This window comes from Eretmochelys imbricata, chromosome 2, assembly GCF_965152235.1.
Source record: "Eretmochelys imbricata isolate rEreImb1 chromosome 2, rEreImb1.hap1, whole genome shotgun sequence".
In the NCBI taxonomy this organism is placed as follows: Eukaryota; Metazoa; Chordata; order Testudines; family Cheloniidae; genus Eretmochelys; species Eretmochelys imbricata.
Genome location: NC_135573.1, coordinates 235,129,083 through 235,155,249, shown reverse-complemented (window position 1 = coordinate 235,155,249; position 26,167 = coordinate 235,129,083). Strand labels below are relative to the sequence as shown.

The 26,167-nt window shown below is 40.6% G+C and overlaps 1 protein-coding gene across 1 annotated transcript in view; it reads right to left on the bottom strand.

Annotated features, from left to right (window-relative positions):
- The window catches only part of GPR158 (G protein-coupled receptor 158), a 306,727-nt gene that overhangs the window by 2,598 nt on the left and 277,962 nt on the right, over positions 1-26,167 (bottom strand). The window contains exons 8-9 of the mRNA XM_077809468.1: positions 6,768-6,906; positions 920-1,025 (exon numbers count right to left, since the gene is read on the bottom strand). Coding sequence (XP_077665594.1) covers positions 920-1,025; positions 6,768-6,906 — 245 coding nt within the window. The remainder of the gene's footprint in view (positions 1-919; positions 1,026-6,767; positions 6,907-26,167) is intronic.

Here is a 26,167-nt window from a genome sequence, read left to right as displayed (position 1 = left end):
CCCAAATTTACCCGTACTCTTATACACTGAACAAACAGACGCTTCACAACAGTTACAGAACAGTTATACTGAGGAAAGTTACATTGCAAAACTATTACTCATATGGCACTGGTGTACTTTAATCTAGATACTCAGCAGAACAGACAGACATTTCATGTGGCAAATGATCAGCACTACGGGGGCATATGCAGAAGGTGGCCAGGAATATGGAGACAGAATTAAGGATATTGTAAGTATGTTAACTTTGAATTTCCTTATGTTTGTGTAATGAATTTTTTTTTCTTACTATAATGTTCTAATAATTGATTTTTATAAGTTAAATATATTCACAAGGTTAACTCTATTAACAAAACTTTTTTGTGGGAATAAGGAAATTTAACATACTTACAATATCCTTAATTCTGTCTTCTTTCATCAAGCATTTCCGTTCTAAAATTAAACTTTCTTAAAATGGAAATGCTCTGAACAAGAACTGAAATCAAAGATAACATAATAATGTTAAAATACAGCAATGGGCAAACATATCATTTCCTTGAAGTCTTGTGTGAATTCTGATATGTACCTTTGCAACACTTTTGAAACAGTATGTATCTCAAATACTAAATATCATAAAAGCACTTCTGATTAGCAAATACAAATAGTGGCTTGTGTTCTTTGCAGTTAACATTATAAAAAATAATTGATTATTCAAAGCAAGAATTTCTGCATATGTAGTAATAAAAGAGAACAAAAATTAATGAGTTTTCCCAAGTATTTTAAGATATGAAAAATTTTCAAATATATATATTTGAAACAATATTGGACCAATATCCTAATCCTCCTTCCCCAGTTACTTGCTAATTTTAACAAAGAACTGCTTCTGTGGAATTATACTGTTCTTTCTGTGGACTTGACAAGAAAAAAGATAGAAGAAGAATACCTTAGGTATCAGAAGTAACCCAATGGTAACTGTCACCGTCAAGTGCGTGTGTGCAAAGAACAACATCAGCATCCAATCGGACTGAAGTCTTGAGGCAAGACTAAATCTGAAAATAGAATTCAGAGTGTTGGCAATTTGTCTTTTTTAATATGTTAACCTTAATATTCCTGGAGGTAATTTGAATTAAAGATAAAATGATGCGTTTCTTTTGTATTACTTTGATATAGACTAAAAGTTACATTTTCATCCTTTATACATGTACCATAACTCCAAAGGAACTGTGGGGCACAAAAAACAGACCTTTAAAAATATAGCTTACTTAAATATTCTCATTCTATTTGTTCAGATCCCCATTGACTACAACTGAGCTATGATAATTTACACTTATTGAGGATTCGGCCCTACAATTTTTAGATTATTCACAAAAGCACATTCTTCTCTATTTTACAGCACATTTCCTAAATAAGCTGCAGCTACAGAAAGGGGCTGACAAACTGGCCAGCCATAGTCACAGAGAACTGAACTGAAATACATTTTAGAAGGGCTAAGTGGGGAGTACAGAAATGGCCTTGATTGCAGGAGCTCCCAGCTCAATACTACAGGGCTTAACAATCTTGCAAATTCTAGTGAATGAAAAGCTAATTTGACTAAATTAATTACATGAAGCTATATTAAGTAATTCTTTGCTGTGCTTTTTTTAAAGTGTCATAGAATAAGCACTGCAGTTAGAGCTGGCTGAAGGATGTTCGATTTATCTGCATATGAGAGTTCCCCAAAATGGTAAGCAACGGAATGGATGAATGGATGTACCACTGGCTTGTAATATGCAGGTTTAAAAAAATAATTCAAATAGAATTGATGTTTGCAACCTCTTTCAACTTAATATACATTTTATAATAACCATATACTTTTATTAATATCACTGATCTGGCATGAAACATTCGTTTATATGCTATAATAATATACACATAATTTCTTGTTTATTACTTGTAAGCATCCTGGTTCATGCATACAATAAAATATAACAGACTCTTCCTTAAACAGAAGTTGCCACACTTATATTTTGGAAGATTTTTTTTCTAAAACTCAGTTGGACTTTGTGTTATCCAGAAATATGATGGGTCACTAATTGTAGTCATCATTTGGTTATATATTAGAGCTGGTCAAAACATGGGGGATTTTCCATGGAAAAGTTCAACAAACAAAAGTGTCATTTTCATCTAAATTTTCCACAAAAAATTTCAATTTTCAGCAAAAATTTAAAAACAAAAAAATTTTGTTTGGGAAATGCTGCTGCAAAGCCTTTTGGGAGTTGTAGTTTGGCTGCCTCATACCACCATTCTCTACAGGACGCGAGGCTCCTTGGTTGGACTATATCTCCCATGATGAATCATCTCTCTTCTTCAATATAGTTGGGGGAAATATTTCAGTTGTCAATGAAAAGACAATTTTTTCATGGAAAATGTTGACATTTTTAATCAAAAATTTCATTTGATCAAAAACCCAATTTTACTTTTAAATGGTTTTGATGGAAAAATGTTAACCAGTTCTCATATTTTTCATATAAAATTAGTACAAGTTACTTAAAAAAAAATATATTCGGGCAATAGGCAGAGACTGAGTAAAACTTGATAGCAATCGGGTGGGAGGTATGACAGCAAGCCCACCTTGATTAGTCAGTGGCCCCCAGTATAAGTACTAGGGTCCCCACAGTGCTGCCATGCCTGCCTCTCTGTGGGAGAGAGCAGATCCTTTCTGCTCTCTAAGAAAACGGAGCCCCTGCTACCATTCCTGGGAGGACAAGGAAGCCATATGCCAACTGCCGCAGCCTCTCTGGGAGGGGAGAGAGGGCCTCTACCACCAACACTGCAAAAGGACATTGGGGTCAGAGTGCAGGGGCAGAGGTACCGGCGTGGGGCCACGAGTGCCCCATGACGTGGTGTTCTCGTCGGATGGCTGTTCAATGGCCTGGCAGATGTAACTATAGCATTTTTAGAACATGCATTACTGCCCATGCCTTGTAAAAATACGTAGAGTATTGTTCCAAAGCACTGCAGCTCAACATAAAAAATAAAGGGACATTTCAAGGGCACTAACTGGCATTCTTAGCAAGAAGCCAAAGCCTGTATGGGTCATGGAGACTGATGTATTCTGTCACCCACAGATCAAGCAGAAGGCATGCTGGAAACAGCAGCTCCTGTCCTGCGGGGCCGGGCCTCGCTCTACTCAAGCCTGGTGCAGAGAGGAGGCGGGGGTGGAGTGCACTTGGAGAGCAAGCCCACCCAGCCCCACGCTCACCTCAGGCAGTGGCAGCTCCTGTCTTGCGACCCTGGGGGTTGAAGAGCAAACCCGACTGGCCCCACACTCATCCTGAGCACTAGTGGCTCTGTCCTGTCCCATGAGGCTGGCCTGGGCCTATCTCCCCTCTCCAGCTCATTGGCTCTTGCTGCTAGGAGGAGCCTAGCACAGCGTCACATGGTACAAGTCAAGGCTTTGCCTCAAGCTGAACATGTATGCAAAGGGCAGTTGGTAACCTGAGCTGAGATTTGGGGGGAGGGGGTTGAGCTCCCTCTATCCCTAGCCATCTGCTGTGTATGATTGGGGCTGATGTGTCTGTCCTTTACTTATGCTGTTCAATAAGGCAGTGTGTTTGTAAATATCAGATTGGAAGAAAATATGAGATTGGCGGCAATTTCTTTAATTTCCATTGATACGGCCGAAAGCCAGAAAAAGCATTTCACACTTTGAATTTAATGTTACTTGTCTGAAGATGAAGAATGTAGAAGCTTTTCGGAGGTAGCGCCACTCGTAACCTAACTGAACCACCTTGGCGTAAAATTCCCAGCAGAATTCATTCTGTCCTTAGGGGTGGAGATTTTGCTTCTCTACAGTTGTCTGATTTTGTCACCATTTTATTGTTCCAGCTCTAGCTATATATACCTAAGTTCTTATATGGCATGCATCACTGTGGTATTTGAGTGCTTCCCCTAATTACCGTGCATACACAGTCATATATTTCTCTGTTTCCTCCAATTTTCAGAGACTGAACTGTGGTCTGTGGTGTTATTTTGGGAAGGCAAGCCCAAAGAAGTGGATTTTGTATTTTGCTGTGAAGATGCAAAGACTCATGGTTGTTCTGATCTCAACCCATCTCACCCAGATTGGTGGCCAGTTGTTGAGAAGTTCCATCTCCTACACAGACAGTTTTCACTCAAGCTTGACACATGACACATGGTTATAAGGAGGTTGTATGTGTCTTGATGTTGACTAAATACAGTACATAAGCATGGCATTAATTAACTTGAACTACATCACAAAATACCATGACCTGCCACACAGTAACTCCATTTTACTCATGTGCCATGATTCGTGTCACCAATGTATCCATTAACAAACTGTATCATATACATGGGTGGGAGAATTGAATATAAGAACAGCCATACTGAGTCAGACAAAAGGTCCATTTAGCCCAGTATCCTGTCTTCCAACAGTGGCCAATGTCAAGTGATCCAGAGGGAATGAACAGAACATGTAATTATCGAGTGATACACCTCCTGTTGCCCATTCCCAGCTTGCCACAGCATGGGTCCCTCATGGTTTCACTTCTGCTGCCTGCAAAGTAGTTGCAGTCCACCACTAGTCCTGTTGCTAATACTGATGGATGGGAAAGGAGGGACTCACTCTGTCATCTTTATATGCTAATTAAATAAAAATCTATTTAAAAAGAGGAATTCCTGTACACAAATGTAGAGGTGGTCTAGGGTATTGTGGTTTTGAAAAGGGAATGATACCTCATATGTAAATGACTGGCAAATGTCAAAAAGTTCAGGGTTTGATTTGGATGCTCATCTGAATTTTACTCAAGCTATCTTAAGCTGCTGGAACTGTCAAATATTATGGTGTTTATCTCATCAGAATAGGTTATGCTGCAAGTCATCCAATGCATCCAACTTTTCACACATACTCTGTGAAAATGCTTCTTGGATTTTGGCTGTTTGGGTTACACCCAGAGTTTAGGGAGAAGGAGGAGGATAAAAATGAAAGAGGATGGGAAAATAAATGCACAAAACATTGCAAGAAGATTTAGTTTATGTTGGGTTATGGAAATGTTCAAAATTTGAGAAGGGGTCTTACATTTTCCAAACCAGTTCATTCATCCCTATTTAATTATGGTGTATGATCTCTTATTTCAACAGAATGCCAATATATCCAACAGTAAGAGAGGCACAGGGCAACTATGATAAACAGCAAGGAAGGAAAAAACACTAGATCTTGTGCTGAAGGGAATAATTCTTCAGCAGCAGGGACAGAGAATATGCCCTACTGGCCACTTCCATCTCACATTTATATGATTCTTTCCACTTCCTTATTCTGACTGTGCTATATTTACACTGAGAGAAGCAGCTATTCCAGTCAGTGACAGGCGGGAGATGTCTCTAGAACTGCACGTTCAGAAAATGACAGCTTCTCTGGCCATTGCAAGGATTATAAGAATGATAATAAAAGAGTCTGGAAATCTACTGATTTTTTGAAAAGTTGAGCTGATCAGAAAGGAAATAAAATCAGACATACAGAATAGAGGGGAATTCTCAAAAACTCCAATGTTGCAAGCTTGAGTGGCATGGTAGAGTTGTCAGCTGTGATGAAGGAAATGGGGAGGGAAGAAAGTTTAGAAGGAAAGATGAGAAGTTCTGTTTTTTCTGTGTTTGGTTTGAGACAACTGTGACTCATCTAGGAAGACATAAGAAAGGCAGCAAGAGACACGAGCCTAACGAAAGGGGAAGAGGTAGGTTTGAGAGTGGTCAACACAGAGATGATAAGAGACCTTAGGAGTGGATGTGGCTGTCCAGGAGACAAAAGGAGGAGGAAAGCGAAAGGAGACAACAAAAGACATAATGACAGGTTTCAGAGTAGCAGCCGTGTTAGTCTGTATTCAGAAAAAGAAAAGGAGTACTAGTGGCACCTTAGAGACTAACCAATTTATTTCAGCATAAGCTTTCGTGAGCTACATCGGAATGCATCCGGTGAAGTGAGCTGTAGCTCACGAAAGCTTATGCTCAAATAAATTGGTTAGTCTCTAAGGTGCCACTAGTACTCCTTTTCTTTTAACAAAAGACATAAGAATCTCATAGTGTGAGACAATTTGTAGAGCATCCCAATATTTTGGATTTTCCAGAACAATTTTATTTCTTCAGTGAAAATTTTGCAAAACCAAATTTGATCATTTTCCCACAGCTGTCGCAAAGACCCCTAATTTTTTGTTACCATTACTATAATTTCCCACAATTAAATTCAGGGTACATTATAATCCTTATAAAACATGAATTTCCATATATATTTGTTATAGTATTACATACATAAAAAGTATATTATTATTGCTTTATTTTATATCCAGCATATAAACCACTATGCTTCATGCACAAACCAATGTAATTATCTTAAACCAAGGATTTTCACTTGCTGATCTGGAAGAATTCATATAAACTAATATACCGTACTTAATTGCCAGTTTTGGGGAGATACAAACCAGTGTGTGCTGTGTAAATGAATTAAAATGGACAGTAGTTCTGCTAAATCTAATTTGTTATATATATTAACTTTTGATCCAATTGACATAAAGAACATGTAAACTAGCCATACTAAAAAAACAAATCACATGATTAATAAGTTGATTACACATATTTTTCCAGTCCTATGAGAACATTAGGTTTAATAACGTTTTAATTTGCAGATTAAAATATTTACGAGGTCCTTCTGTTTTGCATCCTATCCAGTTTACCCATTTTAAATTGCACCATAGGAAACCTGAAAGAGAAACAGTTAAATACTAGATCTACAGATCACTTGCCTAATTGTATGGAATATAGCAGAGATAATGAGCTCATTGTGAACTGCAACAGTCATATAACGTGGCTCATGAAATGCTGATGGGACTGTCCGCACTGCATAGCAGAGATAAACACCCCACAAGAGGAATAAAAATTCAGCTGTGAGAAGAACAAAAAGAAATAATTTGCTATTAGTTTTATAGATGAAATATAAAGGAAATCTGAAGTTATATAGCATGTTCTATATGTGTGTATATATATAAATATATATACATATAGACAATATGTAATCATAAATATATACATTCATTCACAAGTATTCATATACTTTCAGATATTTTAAAATTGACATTAATATTTAACATTTAACTTCAAACATTTAATTTTTACACAATGTGTCATTAGACCAGGAACCTTTGCTTCCATGTTTTCCTACTATTTTAGTTTACAAGTGTTAAAACCAACCTTTAGCAATTTCTTGTCTGTTTTTCAACTTGATATCTTAGAAGCTTGACATTATTTGTAATAAATTTTTGATTTTTATCTCAGGTTCCTGTTATAAAGGAAGCTACAAGTGCCACTTCAGTTAAGAGTCTATAAGCCTTTTTAATATGAATATTCTATTTCAACTAACTCAGCTGGGGAGGGGGCCGCGGAGGATGAGAAAACCTGGATTTGTGCTGGAAATGGCCCAACTTGATTATCATACACATTGTAAGGAGAGTGATCACTTTAGATAAGCTATTACCAGCAGGAGAGTGGGGTGGGAGGAGGTACTGTTTCATGGTCTCTGTGTATATAATGTCTTCTGCAGTTTCCACAGTATGCATCTGATGAAGTGAGCTGTAGCTCACGAAAGCTTATGCTCAAATAAATTGGTTAGTCTCTAAGGTGCCACAAGTACTCCTTTTCTTTTTGCGAATACAGACTAACACTGCTGTTACTCTGAAACCTGTCAGCTGGAATGATTTCTTCTGGGTTAAAGTACACCCTCTACTCACTTTAATTCTGTTGTGCCTATGTTTTATAGACATTATGAGTCTCTTTTGAGGAGCCTAAGGACTTGGTAATTACAACCATGACACATTTCTCCTTAATAAGTAAGAAATAGGTGATGAAAGAAACAAAATAGGGATGGATGAATGCTCAGGGCCAGTTCAAACCAACCCTGTATGAAGGGACTGAACTGAACCTCACACTCAAGAGTTTGTATTTCAGTCAATGTTTTACCGTGACACAATTTTGTTTGTGACACAAACATCATCTTTCACATCAGCCCAGAAAATCCCACATTCCAGGGATCTATCTCAGGGGTGTGGTTATTAGAACAGCCTGTTTCTTTCATCTCTTCTCTTCTGGGATGTCCTTCTCGAGAGCTGGGCTGGAAGAGGCCAGCCCTGTCTTGCCACATGCACTGCCAGGATCAACTCCTGGAACATGGCTCTTCTGGGCCAGTATCAAGACATGATGATGTCTCTGTTGCGTTGGGTTTGCTGAATTTTGTGACTAGTATTTCGCTCATGACATCCCTCTATATTTACCACCCTAAATTATATATATGCTCATATACATAATGTCGTTTTCTGAATTCACGTTAGTTATATTAGAAACATGCCTTCGTCACATTTCACCACATCATAACTCCTAGCTACAGGCTCATCTGTTAGATCAGCAAACAACCAGCATACCATGTAGGTACCTAAACAACCTTATCATTTTCAGTTTTCTTCCCACTGGAATCAGTGACAAAGCTCCTGTTGACTTCAACTGATGGAAAATTGAGCCCTAACACAGGAAATGTGAGACAGGAGAAAGAGGAAAAGAATTGTCAAGGATACACTGCCACTGTTACTAATCAAGTAACAATACTGTCTCTCTCTCTCTCTCTCTCTCTCAAAAAAGTATATTATCTCATTCAAACATTACCGTGCTGGGTAGCTCTGCCCTAGAACATCTTATGCTCAATTAGAAGCAAGTTCATACACTATTAACACAAGAAAAGAGAAAAAGTAAAACTGTGGCTATCTCTGGAATTAATTCATCTGCATGAGCTAATGGAAAACTTGCTGTACATGCTCCTTCCATCTTTACACTTTCATGCTTATTTTTGATACTGTACTAAAAATATTACTGACCATCCACAAAAAAGAAAACTTACAGTAAAAAATACAGATGATTTTTTGTTTTACTTTATTTTTCTTTTTGAAAATTCTATCTACATAATGGGCGCCTGTTTCATTTAATTGGTAACATCACAAGTAATGATTGGCAAAAACAGCTACCAATCTGGTTTTGATAAATATGCAACAGTTTGGAAGTTTGCAACCATATCTGAAATAGTTTCTGAGTTAAGTCAGACATTATTCTCCTAGTATTTTAGATCTACTGATTCTATTTTGGGTCTTGTATGCAACCAGGAAGTGCAACGGCTTGAGAAAGTGAAAATGAATTCAGCATTATGTGAACTCCTTTGAGCCTCAATAAAAGAATCAGTGAGTTTTGAGCAAAGCTTTGAGTGGTTCTTGTTTTAATGTGAGTGGTTTACCCAGCCCTAAGTCCATAACATTTGCTGACCTGAAGTTACGTATCTTCTCACAACTGCTAATATGTAGCACACTTGTATTACTCTTTCTCTTTTATGTCCCCCAACAAAAAAACAACAATAATTACCATTAAAAATGGAACAAATAACAGTTTGATTTGGGATTTTAAAAAGTGTCTCTTTGGGGACCCATGGTACATCTTTTGTGATTTTTTTGACTGGGTCTATTTTTGGGCTTCTCAAATGAATGTAAAGTAGTACAGCACTCCCATGTCTCCGATACTGACTGCCTGGACGAATTGGGTACTAGTTTCATTTCACTACCATTTCATTGGCTACACTGCCAGTGAAGTCTATGACTATATCTCATTAATATCCCCAAACTAGGAAAGATCCACTGAATTTTTTTTCTCCCAAAGTCTTGACTGAGTACATGGCACACAACTTCTGGTTCGATTAAATTCAATCAAACCTTAACAAGCTAAATAGCAATCTTAGAACTATTTCAAATACATTTGGTGTTCATTTGTGTGCTCTCTTTTTAAATACATTCTTCTCTTAAATCTAGAACCACAGCACAAAAAATGTATAGTTCTAACTTGGTATTAACTTCAAATACAATTAAAAAAAAAAAGATAATCCTGTAATAAACTAAGGTTGGTACAGCTAATTCATTGGCTCCTCTAAGGGTCTACAGAAATTTCTCATTGACCCAGCAGAGTTTGAGAGATGTGCCACCAGAACAAATTGCCCCTGCTATTTGCACAAATTCTGTCTTTCAGTCCAGTGTCATCCTCGATAAACAGTTATTAACAGTACTGTAGGACAGAAAAATCTCAGTGCTAGCTGCCAAGGAATGAGCAAATTCCTGAATATTACACCTAGGGCTCTCATTTCTCTTTCTCCTGAACAACCAAACTAAGCGAGAAAACCCCCAAATCTGTTACTGATACAAGGAGAAAGTGATAAGTTTCAAGGGCTAAGTGGAACACTGGGAGTTCCAATAAATACGGCTAAGTGCATGGAAAGAGAAGAAGTTTAAAACTCCATGTTCTGAAGATACCTTTATTGAAAAAAGGAACCTGTATATCTGGAATAACTCTAAAGAAGGCATCGTAGTTACTCTATATTTACAGAGCTGTAATCAAAAGAATACTTTAACTATGTTTCCAGATGCACTGTAATCTCTTAAAATATCCCAAGAAACAAGTGAAATGGAATAAGCCACACTTCAATTAGCAAAGGTCAATTTCAGTGGGCTTGCATGGGTATAAATGATGGCAGAATTTGATTCTAAGTTGAAAGAAGTTCTGTGCATTTAGTTTTCACATATGCAGGCAATATCACTCTTTCTAAGCAGCCACTTATACTATGACTTTAATGCCAAAAATGGAATTCAAAGTATGTGTATACTGGAGCACAGCAGACATTTCCACTATTTAATGTAAAATGTTTCTATCAATGCTTTTGATTTAGCACAGAGGTGGCATTTCTGACTACAGAAAATAATTAGCATGACATCTGGTATACTACACAAATGGGAATAGCTTTTAGAATGCAAGGTAAAACAAGAGTGTATATACTAGCTAAGCCCAATATTATAATAATTTAATTAACAATAGCAAACAAAATAGTCTGGTTGAGAAACAATTTATTATCCAAAGCACCAATTACATATCTTAAATAGATCATGTAGAAGTCGTGCTTGAGGAAGAAAATCAGGTTTATATAATTAATTTCAGGCTAACACTGCAATTTACAAAGAAAATCGGCAGATGTTACCAAATTTTGCTGCACTTTTTTGTACGTGGGCATTGGGCAACATATTGTGATTCTGAGTATAAAATTAAGACAGTGATATTTTAATATCTGTATTATACTGATGGATAGTACATATATAAATAAATGAGGTTTTTTTACAACCAGGTAAGAGCATGGGACACACTTTTGGGGTGCTGAAACTAATTCAACAGGAGAAAATGAACACTACTGTCTCAACTATCATCTAAATAGTGGTCACACAAAAGACCACAGAGGAAGCTACAACCCCAGGCATGATTAACATTGTTGATCATGCACTATCCTAGCCAGCTTGTGCCACACAACTTTTAATGATAAATCTGCCAGGTTTGAAATGAGGATTTATATTTGACTCAAATCTGCTCAGAAATGTTCTGCAGTGTAGCAATGTTATATCACTGATATGCTACAGCAGACTTTGTAAAACTACATTAAAATACTGTAAGGTGTAGGGTTTTGGACTAGCACTGTAGAGGGTTATTTTTAAAAAATAAGGGATGGTGACATCTTTAACAGAAGCAGTGAGGTATATTTTGACCCACAAACAGGGGTGAAAGTAAATCTAGGGCCTTACTGGTACGAGGCTGGGCTGGGGCCAGCTTTGGCTCCCGAAAGGGGTGGGCCCTCAGGCGGAAGGGGCGGGGCTGGGGGGGTCAGAGCCAGCCCTGGCCCACCCTGTACCAGCAAGTGCCTTCTTCCCCCTCCCTGGGGTAACAGTGGCAGCTGGGACCTCTGGCAGTGGTTTAAAGGGCCTGGGGCAGTAGCGGCGGCCGAGCCTTGGGCCCTTTAAATCGTCCCCAGAGCCCCACCGCCGCTTCCCCCGGGCTCCGGCAGCAGGGCTCCGGGGACGGGGCTCCAGCCGCCACTACCGCCCCGGGCCCTTTAAATTGTTCCTGGAGCCTGCCGGAGCCCTGGGGAAGCGGCGACGGGGCTCCGGGGATGATTTAAAGGGCCCAGGGCTTGGCCGCCACTACCGCCCCAGTCCCTTTAAATCTCCGCCCCAGCCCCACCGCCACTACCCCAGGACTCCGGCAACGGGGCTCTGGCAGCAATTTAAAGGGCCGGGGGCTCCAGTTGCTGCTGGGAGCCGCAGGCCCTTTAAATTGCACCTGGGGAAGTTGATCCACCCCGGTACGGCGCACCGGGTCTTGCCGGTATGCCGTACCGGGGCGCACCGGCTTACTTTCACTTCTGCCCATGAAGTACTAAAGTGGTATTTCACTAAATGAAATCGGTCACACTTTATATTAACGTTATATTTACGAATAGTTTATAAAGGGTTACTAGATGGTATGAGCATGTTTTAGACATTTATAAGCACATCAGAAGAAGGTGTTGCAAATGGTTATGAGGGTTTACACGCAACCTGTTGGATTCTATAAGAATCTGTAACAATTGAGCAATCATTTATTTCAATATCTACTAACCAATTCTAATAAATAGTTTTTAATGTAAAACTTGGCCATGAACTTCAAGAGATGAAGCAGTAGGAGCAAGTAGTAGGAAGGAAGCCTGAAATAGGCATCTGTATTATATCAACTGTCTAATGACCAAATATGGAATTAGAATATGCAGCAAAAATGCAAAATGGAGGGCAAAAGCAAAAATAGCCAGAGGGAAAGATGCAAATGGTGTGGATTTCTTTTATTAGCCATAATATTAAAAATGTCTATAAGCTCAGTTTAATACTTCACCATTTTTGAAGTCATTAAATAACATTACTAAACAAAAAGTCAGGTGGCAACTGGCGCACGATGGAGGTAAAGTGAGGACTAAACAAAGATCTCCCTCATTATAGGATACAACATGTAATTACGTTCTGTCCTTAGTGGTGGAACTATGTGTTGCAACCTCACATATAGCCATGTGTACAAGAAATGTTTTACTTAGGCCTCTCATTCTTGTTGAAAGAGTAATGGAAGTCGTGCCGTTACTATAGTTGCTGCTTTCTCCCTGGATAAATAGTTTGTTATACTTTGCAGGGACATGAGGACCACTCTGACATCTCTTATTCACATGAGCACCAGCCCCTGTTAATTAGTGTTTATCTCTAAACAGAGCTCTTGTTCTAACTAAGACTTTCTTCTGCTTCAGTTCAGTTGGAGTGGGCAACAAATAATGATCTTGCACTGGTCCATGACCCTAAGCCGTGTGATACCTTCCATTCAGCATGTTGGACTAGGGACTACTACCCAGACCTGTGCTGGGTCATATCGTTTGCCAATCACCTGCAGCTAGCAGCATGTACTGTACTTAATGATTTTCCACATAGCCAATATCGTCCATCATTGACTCAGATAGGAAGCTTATGCTCAAATAAATTTGTTAGTTTCTAAGGTGCCACAAGTACTCCTTTTCTTTTTGTGAATACAGACTAACATGGCTGCTACTCTGAAACCTGTCAGATAGGAATGCGTCTTCCGATTATAAGGAGCATACCGAAGCCTAGATGGAACTTCTGGAAGGCAGACTGGGGCTCCTATACATAGTACTTAGAACAGAGCATCGTAACCATCCCATTAAACATCATCTCCATGGAAGATGCAAATAGTCATTTCTACTGTGCCATTTTTAAAGCTGCAAGTGCAACAATTCCACGTGGCTTCCAACCTGGATACATTCCATGTTTGAATGAGGATTGTGTAGACTTGCTGAGGCAGAATGAGGACTCAGGTGATCCAGAGATTGCAGACCATCTTATAGAATCATTGGATGCCGCTCACTGGGCTCGATGACAGGAAGTGACAGTGGCGCTTGATTTTACGTGGTCAAGCCAGAAGAGCTGGAGCTTAATTCACCGACTAGCTGTGGCTCAACTTCCATGGGCACAAAGCAGGCTGGCAGTTACTCCAAATTAGATTGCCAGTCATCTGTTGAAGGTCGCCAAAGCTCCTGTTGACAGAGGTGTCAAACGACAGGTACATGATGAGTGGCGGCGTTTCGTAAGGATTAATCTAGTTGACAGTAAAATGGAGCATTCACTAATCTGGAACTGGATAAAGTGCTGAATGATTTAAAAACAGGTACAGCTCCCAGGTATGATAGAATTCCACATGAATTAATGAAACATCTGGGTACCCTTGCTCAGGAATAGCTTGTTCGGTTTTTCAACAGTTCTGCGGGAATCCAGACTGCCTAGAATCTGGCACCAAGTAAAGGTCATCGCCTTGCTGAAACCTGCAAAAGATCCACACTTGCCTTTGAACTACAGATCAATTTCACTCCCAAGCATCTTCTTTAAGGTGCTTGAGCGTCTGATTTCTCAAAGAATGTCACCATCTGTAGAAGGCATGCTGGTACCAGAGCAAGCTGGTTTTTGCCAGGGTCATAGTACATGTGATCAAGTGCTGGCGCTTACAAATTTCATCGAAAAGGGATTCCAACATTAGTTGAAGACTGGTTCAGTTTTTCTTGACCAGACCATGGCATACGATACAGTTTGGCACATGGGCCTTTTGGTGAAATTGTCTAAAACTACACCAAGTTGGTTTATGTGTGCAATGGCTTTGTTTTTGAGAAATCACCATTTCTATGTGCACACTGGTGACAGAACAAGTGCCTGGAGGCACCAAAAGAATGGCCTACCGCAAGGATCAGTATTATCTCCAACATTATTCATTTTACATTCGAATGACCTACTATATATCAGGTCTCACAAGTTTGTTTATACATATGACATATGCCTCGGCACTCAATTACACTCCTTTGACATACTTGAGAGTGTTTTGAATGCAGATATGGTGGCTATGGCCGATTATTGTCATTGGTGGCATCTGATACCAAGTGAAAGTAAAACTGTTTTGACTGTTTTCCACTTACATCATGCACAAGCAGGCAGACAGCTGAATATAGTTCTCAATGGTCAGTGAATAAAGCATGATTCACACCTGGTTTATCTAGGCATCACGTTGGATAGAGCTCTCACCTATTATGATAATCTTACAAAGACAGCAACTAAGGCCAAAATGCACAACAATCTGCTCAGAATACTGGCCGGAACTACCTGGGATGCTAACATCCAAACGATACACACTTCAGCCTTTGCACTCTGTTGTGCAGCAGCGGAGTACTGCGCTCCACTATGGGCTTGCTTGTCTTACACAAGGATGATCGACGCACAACTTAATTCCACCATGTGTATTATTTCAGGCACACATAAATCTATTCCTCTACCATGGTTACTGGTTCTCTGCAATATTGCTCCACCCAGTGTTCGCAGAGAGGAAAACATAGGAAATCTCATGACAAAATTGTGTGATATGCTACATTTACAGTTAATTAAAGACTTGTTTAATCCACCATATGGTTGTCTGCCCTCATGGTGCCCATTGTGGATAAGCTTACCGGGTGAGGAATTTACAGTAGAGGATGCATGGTGAGCTTCATGGTCTGCAGAGATAGTGACAAATAATTATCTTGTCTTGGACCCCACTCAGTGTCAACCTGGGTTTTATTTACCACAAAGGTAATGGTGCCGTCTCAACCGGTTTCGTACCAGACATGGAATTTGTGCTGCAGCAGAATTTCGGTAGCATTTTATACACAGTCCACTATGTCAATGTGAGCAGCCACAAACCATGACACACGTTGAGGACTGAAAAATGACTCATCTCTCTGGAAGTCTTCGTGCCTTGAACATTGTTGATAAAAACACTGTGACTTTGCTTGACCGGATTACATACACTAAATAAATAAGTGGATTGTATCTGTCTAGACTGGAGTCCATTGCAAATTGAGAGGTCTGGTCCCAATTAATGGGTGACTTCTGGAACGGGTAGTAGAAGAGAGTACTGTTACTTATCAGCTCTTTCCTCACCTCAGATTTAGCATTTATTGGAAATTTAAGACACAGCTGTTCATAAAAGACCAATGAGCAACAAGCTTCCTGTTTACCCAAACTGAAATCTCCAGAGGATATGATTCTGTACATTTCAACTTGAAGGATTTGTTACTGGATGTTTGAAAACTATTTTGTGCAACCCTTTCCTGGTCAAAAAAATTTCAACTAAACTTTTTTCCACAGAAAAACGCCATTTCATCAAAATAGGACTGTTTTGACTAACATTTTGTTGCTATAAGATGGAATGGATAGGAGAGCATGCCACCCCAGACTAATAGCACACAGTGGTAAGGGCACTCACCTGGGATGTGGGAGTCCAAGTTCAAGTCCTTTCTCTGTTTCAGGGACTTGAACCGGGGTATCCTACATCCCAAGCAAATGCCTTAATCAAAGGACTGACTATTGGCTATACTTAGGGGGGGGTCTTTCTCTCAATTATTTTCATGAAAAATTTCAGAAAGTCTCTGCTTTGTTTCACATTTTGAAACCTTGACATTTTTTGTGAAATGGAATTTCTGTTTTCTGGCCAGCCCTAATGTTGAATACTGCTTACTCATTGGAAATGACATAACCATGGGTTGCAGAACCAGGCCCTTACCAAAACAAAACAAATTTGTAGATTATGACTGACTATTCTTATTCATCAGGCACAAGAAATAGGTTGCACATTCTCCCATTCCTACAGAAAGAAAGGTGAGAGGGAGGGAAGAGGCAAAAAAACAGAGAGCTGTCAACAACTGCATGCAAAAGAAAGCATTAGCTCACAAAACAGGGCAAGACAATGTATCCTCAGAAACAAAGTGACAACAGTATAACTGCAAGGTAAGTATTCATGGTGGATGGACAAATGAGAGATGTACTGAGACACATATGAGAGTAAGACAAGCGTTGCTATGAAAGCATATGTTGATGTACATGTAATTGGAAGGCAAAAGACAAAAATAGGGTGTAACTTAAATATCCCATATACATGGATGGAGTTTTTAAATGATCTCTCCCACTGTTCACTACCTTGTTCTTATCTAGATTACATCTTACCCAGTCTTTGTGTTACCCAATTAATCAGTTTTATTGTATCCCCCAATTCCTAGGAACAGTGGCTGTTTTTAATGGATTTTTACATGATTTTGATAGCAATTCAGCTATTTCATGCTTTTAGTTCATTTGGAACACTTAGACTGGTTATCCAATACACTGAGCCAAATTCATGCCATATTCTACACCAGTGGTCGGCAACCTGCGGCCCGTCAGGGTAATCCGCTGGCCGGCTGCAAGACAGTTTGTTTATATTGACCATCCATAGGCACGGCCGCCCGGAGCTCCCATAGGCCGGGAACGGGCAGCCGTGCCTGCAGATGGTAAATGTAAGCAAACTCTCTCACGGCCCGCCAGCGGATTACCCTGACAGGCCACGTGCGGCCTGTGTGCCGCAGATTGCCCACCATTGTTCTACACCATTATTCATGCCTGGTGTAACTGAACCATAATGTCAACTGTACCAAAGATGAATCTCCCCCATTTTCAATTTAAAATTTCATTTGTAAATGTCCTTTTTTGGTGTTTTCACATTTCGGTGAGGAAGTGCAATGATAAGCTTGCACTGTGTAGTGCATTTTTATTATATACAGTGGACCAGACCCTCATCGGATGTAGACTGGTGTAGTTCTATTGACTCGATCAATTGATACCAGCAGAAGTTCTGGCCCTGTATGTTTACAATGTATTGTAGAACAGGGAGTTGTCTGTGGAAGTTAATTATTGCTCTTGAACAATGAAGTATTCTTTTAATGCACATGCCTCTGACTCCAAAGCCTCCTATTGCCCGTGTAGTTTATTAATTATCTTAGCACTAATTGGCATTTTAATAACTTTCCCTATGATTTAGACTTTCTTAATAAAAAGGTTTAATGTCTACATTCACTCCTAGCTGCCATTTACTTTATCTACAGTTCATATCCACTTTTCACATTTGTAGCTAAATCTTTACCATCCACACAAAAACGTGCAGATGGGGAAAATGCATGTGTAAAAGACTGATGGCTTTAGGGTGTAGAGCTTGCAATGCATTCTGCATGGCGTGAGAAGGATTAGAACAGCAGTTCTCAAACTGTGGGTCAGGACCACGAAGTGGGTTGCGACCCCATTTTAATGGGATCACCAGGGCTGGCATTAGATTTGCTGGGGTCTGGGGCCAAAGCCCTAGCATGACCCCTCACATGACTCCTCCCCAACCCACCCCACCCCACCCCCAGCCTGGTGCCCAGGCGCTCTCCCTGTCCCTTCCCCATCCCACGTTATCTGGGGGGGCTCTGTCCTCCCGCTGTGCTGGATACCGATTTCTGAAGCGCAGGGCTCTCCCGGGAACCCCAGTGGTGAAAGGAGCAGAACCTGGGGCCACCAGGCGGCCCCACGCCAGCAGCTGCTCTGGCACAGCTGTACTGCCCCCAGCGGGCTGTACAGACCCAAGACAGGAGACAGCTGCGTGGAAGGGCTGGGAGCGGTTCAGCTGTGCTGGAGCAGCTGCCAGCGTGGGACCACCCGGCAGCCCACAGTTCTGCTCCTTTCACCACTGCGGTTCCTGGGAGAGCTCTGCGGTTCTGAAAATGTGTCTTTCTGGTATGGCGTACTAGCGATAAATTTCTTAATGGTACGGAATACCTGACCGTACCTGCTTACTTGCACCACTGTTTATAAACGTACTGTCGCACTGTACTTTCCAGTGGTGATTTCAGTTTGTAAAGTAGCATTCTGCAGTGTGTACAAGGCTCCTGCTCTCTAGAGGTGGCCTTCCAAACCACTGTCTAATCTGGCACACCTTTCAATACACTTCTTTCAGAAGGCAAAACCATTAACAACTACGATTTACTATACATTTACGAGGCAATTATGAAGCAGGTACCACTTGCAAAACATATAACTGTTCCATTACACTGAGGACATCTTTTCTCAGAATACTGACAGACTAGAATGCTAATTAAACCCATAACACAGGCTATTTGATTTTACTCAGTTTTAACTAGCATTTTATTTCCTCAGTCTATTGTCCTTATTTCAAGTTACGTTTCCTGAAATTCACTGAGCCATGATCTGGAAAGCCGGCTATTCCATCCATTTAACCACTCAGACTGTCTTTTGGAAGCTAAGTGAACACAATTTTAAAACAGAAAAAAATACTATGCCCTAGATTATTCTTCTTCTCCCTGTAGAGTCTCTTTCTGCTTCGCTGCACTCCACCTCTCACCTGGAGGGCTACGCTTTGCTGCACTCCACCTCTTACCTGAAGGGCTACGCTGTTTCATATTAAAAGTTCCTTTTCACAGACTGAAAGGATTTTCAGACATTGCAAGGATCTGTAATCCCTTTATATTTCTTCAGTTCTGAATTGTTTCCTGGATCATTCTGTTACCAGGGTTTTATCTGTCCCTTTTAACTAAGCTGTACTTATTTCAGTGTCATTTTAATCTTCAAAGAAAAACAATATGCATTCCTTTGCAATATACCATATATGGCAACTATTAATGACATAGGGCCAAATCCTTTACTGAGGCACAACTCCCAAGGACTTCAGTTGGGAGCAATGTGTAATATGACTGCCTGAGCTCAAGCATCTGAACACAGTCTCTCCCACGCCCATACCATCCCCCCCATTTTATCCCCCCCCTTATTCCACCTGCTTCTCCATGCACTGACTCCACACTCTCATCAGTCATTCCACACCCCATCTTCATTACTGCATCTACTCTCCCACCCACATTCTCCTTCCACAGCCTCTCCCTCAGTTTCACTCTGTGTGTGTGTGTGTGTGTGCATATACAAAAGATAAAGAGGGAAAGAGAGAAAGGAGAGAGAAAGTGAAGGATGGAGGACAGCTGAGAGAGGGACAACAGAGGAGACTTTGAGCTCCCTACCCCCAGCTTGACATACCACTAGATATTGAGTGACAGGGAAGCCCTGGGACCTCTTCCCTGTCTCCTCAGACAAACAGCACAGGAAGTGGCTATGCAAAGGGGAAGCACCCACGGGGCTGTGGTATCAAAAGTATCAGGAGGAGGGGAAGGCCTAGACAACACAAGAAGTGGTCAGGGAAAGGGGAGCCCTGGATTGCCTCCCCAACCCAGGCCAGTGCCACTGAAAGTGCCCAAAGAAGAGGAGACCTGGAGCACCTCCCCATCTCAGTCAACAGCACTAGAGGGAACTCCTCTGAGTGGCAGGTACCTTGCTGAGCATCAGGTTTGCCAGCAGGAGCACAGCTATGCAAGCGTGTTGTTTTGATGGAACCCTGTGTAGGAACTGTGCCTAAGGCCTGGTCTACACTGCTGCTTAAGTTGATGTAAATTACATCATTCAGGGGTGTGAAAAAGTCACCCCCTAAGCAACGTAGCTTACATCAACCTAATGTGGTGTCTACACTGCGCTATGTTGGCCGGAGATGCTCTCCCACCAACTTAGCTTTTGCCTCTTGGGGAGGTGGAGTACTGAAGTCAACAGGAGAGTGCTCTGCTATTGACTTATCACTTTTCACCAGACCCGCAAAATCGACACCACTGGATAGATTACAACAGTGCCGATTTAGTGTGCTAGTGTAGACAAGATAACATAATTTGATCCATGCCTCTGTAGGTACTAAGAAGGGCAATATTGCTAGCAGGGAGCCTAACCTGCACTGTTGAAGTCAATGGGAATTTTGCCACTAACTATGATAGGTGGAAAATTAGGGCTACAATAATTGCATATGTGCGCAAAATATCGATTTCTTGTTCATTTGCCTTAGTAAATTAATTGGATATGGATAATTAAAGCAATCATGATGTAATAACAAAGCATTTGCCATGAAACACACATGTAGCTGTGTGATAAAGAATATTTGTATGCTGTATTTGACTGGTAACTTGGTAATATACTATACTGATGCATTTTGATTTTTTGAGGTTCAATCATTTTGTTAAATTTAGAGTAAAAGTCAGCTGAAACAATGCTGTAATTTTAGAGGTTTTTAGGACTAAATCCCATTTTAGTTTTTTTTAATTAAAAATTTCAGTGGTTTTCAAATATTACACAAAAGTTTATAAGGGGCATAGAGATGAACATAGTTAATCCAGGAGCCAAGCAATTTAAATACATTTCTAGTTTGAATCAATTTGCCTCTTCAGTGCACATTCAATTGAATTGCTTCATATTCCTAAACAATATTTGTTATAGGCAAAGCTCATAGTGCTGCCTATAGTTAAAGTAGATTGACACTTTCCATAATAAGATCCTGTTTTCAGCAGCTTATAACTTTGCCAATTTTTAACTGTTTAGACTGAAATTTCCCATGCAGGTTGTCTGCCTCCGGCTAAATCTTTTTGGAATGTTTCAGCTAAAACAGTGCAGCTATTTCTGAGAACATGATGAAGAAAAAATAGGTTGTTTTGCCCATTAAAAAAAAAATTCTTACAACCATTTTGTTGAGCTCTAGCACCTCTATACTGAAGTACAGTCTTGAAATTTGGCAGGGTCACTTTGGTGTTAGTAATGTGATTTTTGCTGTCCCTGGGAAAAATGACCCTTCAAGTTAAAGAAGTATTGGCTGGATGAATGGACTATAAGGTGGATAGACAGTTGGCTAGATTGTCGGGCTCAATGGGTAGTGATCAATGGCTCCATGTCTAGTTGGCAGCCGGTATCAAGTGGAGTGCCCCAAGGTCGGTCCTCGGGCCCGTTTTGTTCAATATCTTCATAAATGATCTGGAGGATGGCGTGGATTGCACCCTCAGCAAGTTTGCAGATGACACAAAACTGGGAGGAGAGGTACATATGCTGGAGGGTAGGGATAGGATACAGAGGGACCTAGACAAATTAGAGGATTGGGCCAAAAGAAATCTGATGAGGTTCAACAAGGACAAGTGCAGAGTCCTGCACTTAGGACGGAAGAATCCCATGCACTGCTACAGACTAGGGACCGAATGGCTCGGCAGCAGTTCTGCAGAAAAGGACCTAGGGGTTACAGGGGACGAGAAGCTGGATATGAGTCAACAGTGTGCCCCTGTTGCCAAGAAGGCCAATGGCATTTTGGGATGTATAAGTAGGGGCATTGCCAGCAGATGGAGGGACGTGATCATTCCCCTCTCTTCGACATTGGTGAGGCCTCATCTGAAGTACTGTGTCCAGTTTTGGGCCCCACACTACAAGAAGGATGTGGAAAAATTGGAAAATGTCCAGCGGAGGGCAACAAAAATGATTAGGAGACTGGAACACATGACTTATGAGGAGAGGCTGAGGGAACTGGGATTGCTTAGTCTGCGGAAGAGAAGAATGAGGGGGGATTGGATAGCTGCTTTCAACTACCTAAAAGGGGGTTCCAAAGAGGATGGATCTAGACTGTTCTCAGTGGTAGCTGATGACAGAAAAAGGAGTAATGGTCTCAAGTTGCAGTGGGGGAGGTTTAGATTGGATATTAGGAAAAACCTTTCACTAGGAGGGTGGTGAAAACTGGAATGCGTTACCTAGGGAGGTGGTGGAATCTCCTTCCTTAGATATTTTTAAGGTCAGGCTTGACAAAGCCCTGGCTGGGATGATTTAGTTGAGGATTGGTCCTGCTTTGAGCAGGGGGTTGAACTAGATGACCTCCTGAGGTCCCTTCCAACCCTTATATTCTATGATTCTAAGACCCTCCCCCCAAAAATCTCACTTTGCAGATGCTCAGTAGAGATTTATTAGAGCTTGGTGGTGAAATTCTCCACAGATTCCATCTGACCGAGTATGCTCCAGCTCAGAGCTACTGGAGATGAGCAAGACTTTCCCTTCAGTTGCTCTTCCCAGCAGCCAGAGCCCACTGCAGCACTGGGCACAAGTACTGAGAGCCAGAAGACTCTCTCCAATGCTCTCAATGCTCCCCTTATGTCCACTGAGTGAGGAGAAGGAGAAATCCAGAGCCGTCCCTTGGGTACGATGAATCAGAGCGATCACTCCGGGCCCCGTGCTTTGGGGGGCCCCACGGGCCGGTGTGATTCGCCAGTGCAGTCAGTCCCGGAAGTGACGGATTCATCACTTCCACCCTGGGCCCTGCAGTCCCCTAGGGATGGCCCTGGAGAAATCAACCACACTGAAATGCAGACAAGTGAAGACTTGGGTTCTGAGCAGCAGGAGAGGGGATTGCAGAAGCCAAAAAGGGAGGAGCAGAAAGGGAGGGTGACCAGGAGCCAGGATAGGAGGTTGGACACCTTAAGTAGGTTATCAGTGAGCTCCTGATGGAGACATTTTGGCCTCTTACTATTCTTCTTATCTTCATATCAAGATAGTTTTCTGTTATGATTTAATATTGTCTCCTTGAGAAACTGCCAGCTCTGCTGAACTCATTTTCCCCTTAGATTTTCTTCCCATGGGACCTTAACCTACCAGTTCTCTGAGTTGTTTAAGTCTGCTTTTTTGAAGTCCATTGTCTTTAGTTTGCTTCTCTCACTCCTTCCTTTCCTTAAAATCATGAAATCTATAATTTTACGATCACTGTCACCCAAATGGACTTCCATGTTTAGGACTTCCATTCCTCCCCGTTAGTCACAATCAAGTCTAAAATGGCTGTTTACTTAGTTACTTCTTTCACTTTCTGAAATAAAAAGTTGACTGCAAACCACAATACATTCTGAAAACTTGTTGGAAATTTTGTGTTTTGCCATATTACTTTTCCAACAGATATCTGGGTGATTACAGTCCCCCGTTATTACCAGGACTTGTGTTTTGGATATTGCTGTTATTTTTTTTTCTACAAATGCCTCACCCACCTCTTTCTCTTCATCTGATGGTCTATATGGTCTACCATGACATCACTCCTGTTTTTCTCCCTTGTAAACGTATTGTCAAACGTAATAGAAACTTAAATACAAAACATTCACTGTTGCTAAAGGGTTTGGATAAACATCATGATTAGTATGGAAAATACTCCATAAACCCTAACTCCCATAATCTCTGTCAACATAAAAACTTTATCTCATTATGGATTTGTAGCAGAACCTGGTTAATTTTCACTTCACTAATTTGCAATCTGGACAATTCTCTTTCTGCCTTTCAGCAAAGATTTGACAGGAGAGTGCAATGATGAACTCTCACATTAGTAGGATTTTATTTTACAAAATATACTACAGAACACTCACTAGTATTCTATGAAGCTTTACACTCAATTAAAATTAATTAAATCAACAAGATACATTTTGTAAGGCAGCATCCTTGGTTTTCATTTTATATTATTAATCAAATATCTTCACATATGTGCTAATTTATAACTCCCAGTCCATGGTGTGAATTAGTGAGGTTCCACACTATGTATTATTTCTCCTGCCAAGTCTCAGAAAGGAAGTATCCTGGTTTTGAAAACACATCCAGTTGGTCAAGAGCTTTTCAGATCTTTAGTTACCGCACAAATCATCCAGTGTGTGCAACTGTATTGCATCTGTAATATCTTCTGGTATCCGTGATACTGATTCATAGGATTCTAGAGATATCTGTATGAACGTATTTGCACATGTAGTTTGGGTTAACAGGCAAAATGATAAAAACTCACGACATTTCTACTTTTCCATTTTTGTTCAGGCTTGTATTCCAGCTTTATCTTCATTCCTATCTGATTCATTTTGATAGTCATCAACAAATCTAGATGTATATGCATCTTGAAATACATTCCTTGTCAATTTCTAACTCCAAGCAGAGGAAATATTTGCCATTTGCATTGGTGATCACATTGGCTGGTCACATTTTTCTGTGTGAATGCTGTAATTCCGGCTGCTATTGCGGGTACAAAACCAGGAAAATAAAAATCTTTGCTTACCATTCTGTAATAACTAACAGTAGAAGAGCAGCAGGAATGCTCTAATATACTATTGTACCTGATAAGCAATGAAACTATGGGACAAACTAGTTTAATATCTGACAACAACAAATGCTTCACATTTTCTCCTCTTGTTATTTAACTTAAAAGAGAGATGTCTGATGATGATTGAGTTTTATAAACATGGGGTTACTGGAGAACTTCCTTTTACATTGTCCCTCACACTTTATTATATTGTATAGGATAATGCAACACACTTTAGACAGTTCTTCCAAGAGTACTTATTTACCTGGTATATTATCAAATGTTCTACTGAGTGCCAGTTTCTACCCACCAGCACAACATGGTCTGCAGGCCACTGGCTAGAATGTTAACAAAGAAATTAGGTATCTAAGGGCTGTCTCTGTCTGACCCAGAGATCTCACACAAAGGAAAGAGGGGCAGAACAGAGGGAATAGAGAGATGGCATGGGGTGGCCTTGGAACCATCTCATACCCACTGCAGTCCCTGGTGAGGTGGGAGCAAGGAGCCTAGCCAGTTGCTGTCTCCCTTTACACTGCCATGATGTCAGCCTTCTGTGTGCTACTATGACACCAAAGTAAAGCTTGCTAAAAGGAACTGCTCTTATAAACCATAGCCAGCTTCTATCCATCTCTTCTTCACTACTCCCTGGGAGCCACTGAGAACACCTTCTCCTCACTCACCAGCAGAAGAGTTCTATTGAAAAATTGGGTTGGGGGGGAGCCAGGAAGAGGATGAGCCAAGGGGATAAGGAGGTGAAACAATTGTCGAGACAATTATCTATTTCTGTCTCTGAAATATTGGAGAATTTGATATAGTTCGGTGGAAACAGATCCTGTGGCTCACCAATACCACTGGAGAAATGACAGGATTAGGTATGAAAAATATTAAAGGTAACTGCATATTGTCAGGTAGTCCTCTTTATAGATATACTGGACTTCAACATGGGAAACCCAGCACAACCTATTACAACACAAAGGGAAAACAAACATGCTGCCTTTCCTCTTCAACCTGTGATACAATCAGACAAGAGCGATTGCAGGTTGTCACTTCCCCCGTACCTCAGCAATCTGTCTCAAACATGAGGAACACTCCTAACAAATAAATGAAGTTGGCAGTTTCAACAAACATGTCATCACTTTGACAATCAATTGTGAACCTGCACTGGGCTAAATCAGCCCAGTTCACACAAGGGTGATCTATCCAGGTCTGGTAGAACAGAAATAAAATGCTTGCATTAGGCTTCTCCATACTTTGTCAGTCTAAAGAGGATGTAGACTGGTTTCCTGGTTTCAAAGCTCTTATTTTCATGAGCACCAGATCACACTGTTGTTGTAGTCCAAGTTACACACCTTTGAAAATGATACAATATTCAAAATCTTTGGATTATGTTTCACCTTTCAGTGCAGATAAAAAG